Source organism: Eufriesea mexicana, unplaced genomic scaffold (assembly GCF_001483705.2).
Source record: "Eufriesea mexicana isolate 0111107269 unplaced genomic scaffold, ASM148370v2 scaffold17534, whole genome shotgun sequence".
Lineage (NCBI taxonomy): Eukaryota > Metazoa > Arthropoda > Insecta > Hymenoptera > Apidae > Eufriesea > Eufriesea mexicana.
Genome location: NW_016924912.1, coordinates 92,719 through 99,697, shown reverse-complemented (window position 1 = coordinate 99,697; position 6,979 = coordinate 92,719). Strand labels below are relative to the sequence as shown.

The 6,979-nt window shown below is 39.9% G+C and overlaps 1 protein-coding gene across 1 annotated transcript; it reads right to left on the bottom strand.

Moving 5' to 3' along the window:
• Positions 1–85: 85 nt before the first annotated feature.
• Positions 86–5,732, bottom strand: LOC108554189 (putative fatty acyl-CoA reductase CG5065). The gene is made up of 9 exons (XM_017909381.1): positions 5,613–5,732; positions 3,162–3,543; positions 2,438–2,686; positions 2,203–2,348; positions 2,023–2,132; positions 1,443–1,638; positions 1,107–1,364; positions 739–996; positions 86–644 (listed from the first exon to the last, which is right to left on the bottom strand). Exons 2-9 carry the CDS (start codon positions 3,480–3,482, stop codon positions 533–535), a joined length of 1,650 nt encoding a protein of 549 aa, XP_017764870.1. The 5' UTR covers positions 3,483–3,543; positions 5,613–5,732; the 3' UTR covers positions 86–532.
• Positions 5,733–6,979: the final 1,247 nt, after the last annotated feature.

Below are 6,979 nucleotides of genomic sequence, written 5' to 3'. Positions count from 1 at the left end.
GAAGGAAGGAAGGAAGGAAGGAAGGAAGGAAGGAAGGAAGGAAGGAAGAAAGAAAGAAAGAAGGAAAGAAAAAAGGAAAGAAAGAAAGAAGGAAGGAAGGAAAGAAAGAAAGAAAGAAAGAAAAAAGGAAAGAGAAATGGACGGAAGTGCTCTGTATTCTCTTGTCTTTTTAGAAATTTCTTCGATGCTACTGATATAATATTGAATCGGAGTTAAGTGATGAACTTTAGGTATTGCAGATAAACCGGAAATTGCAGATATAAAGACCGGTATACTTTATTACCCGCCTTTTTTCATATTTTCTTCTCCTTCCTTCCTTTCTCGACCATTCTTCTGAAACTGTTGGAAAAGTCGGAAAGGTAGTATTACTGGTTACATCAGTTTCGATCACAAACGCGATAATCGGTGAACTCGATCCAATCGGAGCCAAGTTTCGACGCGATGGCATATATCTGACACACACATACGTGTATACATGTATATGTATAAACGAGCGCGCATTATCACGGGTAATACATGTAATACACATTTACTACGCAAATTGACGTGTGCAACTTGGAAAGAGATGAGACATGGTTAACCAACATATTCGCAATAGACCATAAGCGAGAATTAGCTTTAGCACTTGATGAATCCAGTATAATCTGTAAAGTAAACATCCAACATGGAGCATTACGTTGTGCAGTATCAGTTTGCACACGAGAAGTAAGAAGAATTATACCGATCAATCTTATTTACCTTTGCCATTTGATGCGTGCTTGTGGGAGGGTGTCTAGGGGATCTTTTATCAGGTATACACGAATTCCTTGCACGTACGCTCGAAAATAATGATCCCAGTTGACCTGTGTGATATCGCAAGCAAAATTTTCACGATCCTTCTCCGACAATTTGTTTAATAACGATTTAATATTATCATTTGAAAATTTCCATTCCTTGGTAGTAAAGTAATTGAGTACATCCATAAATTTGTGTATCTTTTTGTAGACTTTCAACATTCTTTAACAAAAAAGCAATTGAAATGAATAAAAAGAATATGTTAGAACGAAAATAAAATATCATCGCGCGAGGCAAAGCAGAGAGAGAGAGAGAGAGAGAGAGAGAATTACCTCGGTTGTTTCCCTAAACAGAGCGTAACGGTGTCGATCAAGAGTGCTGGTAACAAGTGTAAAAAGTAAACGTAGAAAAAATGAATAATCTTGTGTTTGTTATTTCGAAAACTGTAATACCATATGGCTTTGCCAGTAGGAAATTCGAGGCCATATTTTTCGGACAGAGTTTTCAGTTGATCGAACGTAATAGAATTATCTTTTGAAACGTAATTGTAAATAGGTACTTGATTTTGTTCATCTGTGATCGTTAGAGACCTGTAAGCGTTTAGGTTGCGTATATATGTATATATAGATGTTTGCTATTTTGTAAGATGGAGGAAGAAGTTTCCTTACTTTCGACGATTCGCCACATCCCATGCACAGGCTATCAGAGCATTTACAGTCAAGTCCCCGGGTACCACGTTGACCTGTTTGGACCCGTCACAGTGAATCGATCGTAATAATCCGGTACCAGCACCAGCCGCAACACCCGTTGGTCCGTATAGATTATCGATCCATCCTTTCAATGGTTCACGGTACGTGGATATCACTGAAAATTCCATACCCATCAAATATTTCATTTACATTTGACCTACATCAGTCTCTGTACCCCACCCAATTACTCTCGCTTTCTCACACTTTCCTTTACTTATCAACCACCACTACCGCTACCACCATTACCACCACCAACACCATCTGCATCGCTACCATTTTCTCTCGCACACCTTTTTCATTCTCTTGATTTTTCGTTTCGTCATTTTTGTTTGGTCGTACCGGTTCTCTATTCGAAGGAAACACGGATGGACCGGAGGAATGATAGAGATGTAGGTAAACGAGAATGCATACGAGAGAGAAATTTCGTGTTGGATTGGACACACGCATCATCGTTGATCAGAGTGACGGTAGCAACGAGTGACGCTTGGAAATTACTAACCGATGGCGGGACGAAATATTCCAACGGGCAGTTCACCGGCCTTTTTCACAACGATGCTTTCTGCTACTGCTTTCGTAAAGGTATACGTATTCGGCCACACACCTAATAATCTGTGACAACACGATCGAGTTAGTCCAACACGAGTAATCCGATAGACCTTGTTAATTTCGATCGACTTACCGCGGAGTAATTTCCTCGATTAATTTTTCGTCCATATATTCCACGAGAGTTACCAATTTCTCTGCATCCATAGGTACTTCGTAGATCTTTTCTTCGATAAAATCGTTAGGACAATTGGCATATGCGGTCGACACGTGGACGAACGACTGGAAAATTTCGTTTGTCGTTCCATTTAAAAAACATGTAATCGCAGTCGCGATATTTATACCGCATATGATTGCTAGCGTTAGCTTACCTTCAAACAAGACATTTCCTTGCAAAGTTCTAACACATCTTTGGGACCACGGACATTGATGGGTACGGCGAGTTTCATCTTTTCGTCGAATCTGACGGTTGCTGCGACGTGGAAAACGATCGAGACTTCTCGCGTTATCATTTGTCTGTCCGTGGAAGACAACCCGAGACCCGGATGGCAGCAGTCTCCGGCTACAGCAACAATTTGATGCCGAAATTTTGGTTGCTTCTCTTTCAGTTTGCTGAACAGCTAAGCGGAAAAATAAATAGGCAATAATATATCTGTATGATGGTTCGATATGCTTATTTTAATCTGTAGCTTTATTTCTTTTGTATTTATTTGTATCTATGTATGTGTATGTGTGTGTGTGTGTGGTACGTAGAATACGTAAATACGTGAATGCGTGACAAGAGGTAGCAAAGACGAAAAAGATAACGGAGGTGAAAAGAGCAGCAAGATCATGGTCAAGGAGAAAGAGTAGTACTAGTAGCAGCATTAGTAGGTAGCAGTAATGGCAGTAGTAGTATTTAGGCGAGTGACGAGGGAAAGCGAGTGCGCGTGACCGTTTATCGCATGGTGTCGGGAGCGGTATACGAATAGAGCTAGTAGCTCGATTCGTGGCTCGATTCGTGGCTCGATTCTGGATAATTCGGAGAAAGATATAAAAGATAGATATAGAGAGATAGATAGATAGATAGACAGATAGAGAGAGAGAAAGCTTTACCGGATCGTCGAAGAGTTCCTCGATACGTTGATGCACATCCTTCCCTTTCTTCTGACGTACCAACAGATAGATAAACGAGATACCGGGACATTCGCGGAGGAGCTTCTCTATAAGAAGTTTACCCATAAATCCGGTACCACCTGTGATGAAGATGCTTTGTCCATTGTAGAAATTCTGAATTGGACTGAGATTCGAGTGTTCCAAAGTCGAATCGCAACGATCGTTTCGATCCAAATATTTCGTCGGGTTATTGTTCGGATTACAATCGTTTTCCGATATTATCGCTTCTTGGCCACACGCGTTCACCAAAACTTCCACCATCGCGTTGCCCGGATTCGTTGCGATTCTCTCGTGATCGGTTCGAACGTTAATAACGTAACAACTGAAGAAAACGAAAGAGAAAAGAATGAAAATAAAACGCGGTAAAGATATAGAGCGACATAACGTCGTCTATTGCCATCGATTTCAAACTGAAACCTAATATACCGTGTTGATTCAAAATATCGCTGTTCGAGCTCTCGCGATAGCTAGTCAGAGAGAAACCGCGTGCGTCGTCATAGAGTGAAAGTTGATCGTGAACTTCGTCGCGGCGTTTTTACCATGTTCCTAATCGAGAAAAGCCAATTCGAGCATCGATGGTTCCGTGCTTACGTTAACGTTCATTGCGAAAAATCATTCGATATATGCTTCCGTACGTACGCTTAGTCGCTCTTTCTCACCATGTCCGTGTTATCCTATATGTATATATGTATATATATATATATATATATACACGCGCGCGCGCGCGTGTGTGTGTGTGTGTGTGTGTGTGTGTGTTGATTTTTATATAATATAGATATATACATATTCGAATATATACGTGTACATTAAAGAGGAATAGTGGAAATTTTGTTATAGCGATACTTGTCATTTCGTCCGTGCCTTTCTTTGCTTCCTTTCAACTTGCACTTGATAGGAAAGCCAGCAAACGTCGAAATAACCATGAGAAATGACCATGTCTTTTTTCCTTATCGAGTATTCGGAAGAATCGTATTTCTTATGCCTTTTAAGGGACTAGCCAAAAAGTTCGTACTGCAACCCGAAAATTCTTTTGCTCCATCTCTCTACTCGAATCTCCACTATAACCCACGCCCTTCTCTATTACGCTTTTCGTACGCTTTTCGATACCCATCGCTCCTTGTACGTTTATTCGCAAACACTATCGCCGCTTCCTTTTCCGTTCCATTGGTTGATTCGATATAAGCGGTTCCTTCCGTGAATCATCAAAGACAATTAAGCAAGGGATAAACTCGCCTAATCGATTTGCTGAATTCCGATTACCCGAATTCTCGATAAACCGCTGTGTCGTCTCGTATTTCGCATCGTCAACCGTGCATGGCTATGAAACGGGATAGAAATGACGGGGACGAAAAAAAAAAAGCTCAAACTCAACGACGACAATAAATCCAAAGTCCGATTTGTACAACTCGGTACGAGGTAACGGTTCGGATGCTGCACGAGTACGCTTTACAAGGTAACGGTATCCTCCTGATTAAATATTCTGTTCGACGCGAAGAATTTCGAATCACGGGGTTTCGCACTGTTGAAAAATCTCAGACCGGTCTGCGGTAGTGTTTTTTTACCAAATTTACGTCACCAGTATCCTCGCAATCATCATCCTACACATCGAATTTCACTTTCCATCTATATACTTATATATACATGCTTGTGAAATGAACGCATTTCGACCTTTCGTTCCAGCTTCTATGCTTGACACGACTTTTAACTTGTACGGCCAATTCGCGCTCTCCTTGTCCGACGAAAAAAGTCCACGATCCAAATCGATATAGATTGGAAAATATTAATTCCCTCGTTGCTACGTATATCCTATGCTACGTACACGCGAGTTTCACCCTTCCGTTGCACCCCACCCACGGTTTATCCTCCCTACCGCCCTTTTCTCCTATAATCTTTAAACAACGCTTTACATTGTAATTATGTAAAAGTTGATCCGACCACTGTTTGAAACAGAGACTACGTAACTACGTTAAGAAACATTGAAAAGAAAGCTTTCACTTTCATTGCTCTTTCAATTTCATACTACTATGTTCTGCCTGCGTTTAAAACGCGGCTAACGTTGCCGCTAATTTGAACCAGATGTAAATTATTCGATATATATATTATATCGTTCTAAATATGCGATCAACACTGAAGAATACCTTTGTATCGTACATTCGTCGCGATTTCGGATCGCGTTCTATCGAATTCGGATAATCCTTGCACAATTTCACTGACCTCATCCGTTGCTCCGATTTGTGAAATCAACCTTTACGCGACACTTTTAACGTAATAAAGAAATCACCGACCGAACAAATGCAACGGGTTGTAAAAACGGACGAAAGTACGAACAAACTAACCAACTAACGTGCGTACCAACGTACAAGCGGAAGAACAAACAAACGCTTCATATACCTTGCAAACTTTCTCCTCGCGCCAATCTACCGATCCTCCTCTTATGCCACCACGAGTCTTTTGCAAGCGATACAACTCACAATTGTCACTCGTACCGTCGCCGGTCTCCCTTTTCCTTTTTTCTCCTTCTACTCTGTTTCCTTCACTGCCCCTTCTCTTTACCCTTTAAACTCTCCTTCCCCTTCCTGATTGTTCAGTCGCTCTCGACCCCCAGTCAACCACCTCTTTCCCGTTGTATTATTTCGTCTTTCATTTCTCTTTCCCATTTTTCTATTCCTTCCAGGCTATTTAACGCGTTTCTTTCTATTTCCATCCCCGATCTTTTCATCCTTGGTTTAATCCCCTTGTCTACCTACTTATCTAAGTACGCATGCACCTTTCCGCTACTCGTTACGTGCATTTCCACGCTTTTAATACGTATTTCGACAATTTAACGCAGCTGATTTCTCGACATTGTAAATGGTAAAATTTAACACTGGATAAACCAATGAACCTTAATCACCAGACCATGCATTTGTTAGCGAAAAATCGATAAAAGGAAAAGGCAAGCAAGAAGAAAGAAAGGGAGGGAGGGTAGAGAGAGAGAGAGAGAGAGAGAGAGAGAGAGAGAGAGAGAGAGAGAGAGAACGAGGCGAGAGCAGAAAAGGAAGACAGGTTGAAAGAGGATATCTTAAATATTTCAAGCATTTGAGGCAATGTTCTTAAATACGAGGTTCGTATATCTTCATAAAATTCGACAAAAATAATTTGACAATTGATTATCGATCAAATGTGAATTAATCGTGAGTTAACGATTTGTACGAGTATCGCAGAATTCTTATGTTGCAAAATTCGAAACGAATACATAATAAAATATTTCACCGATCTAACACCGTTACAACGTTATATACGTACACGTTTTCTTTTCGATATACTTGCACAATTTCGGGCTATTTCTAAATATATCGTATCCTAGTTGACATATATTTTACGTAAGATTTCAATGAAATAGATGGCGACGATGAAAAGTGAATCGCATCAGAAATCTCTTATGATTACTAATCAATCGTAATTGTTTGCTTTTTTCTTAAGTGTGACGTACGCTATCATAATTGGCTTATTAAAATCGAGAAAAATTAACCTCCTATAAGAAACACTGCTTCATAATATAAATAATTCATAATTCATAATATACATACACGCATACACGCATATCCAGAATGCATATATACAGTCTGTTTTCGTTGTTTGTACAAAAATGTATAGAATGGAAGTATAAAGCAAAATATATGTATATAGAAAAGATACGAAGATAAAAAAAAAAATTTGCGTTTAGCGAATCGTAGAACGCTGAAATTCTACGATAGATAAACAACAAATAGATATAA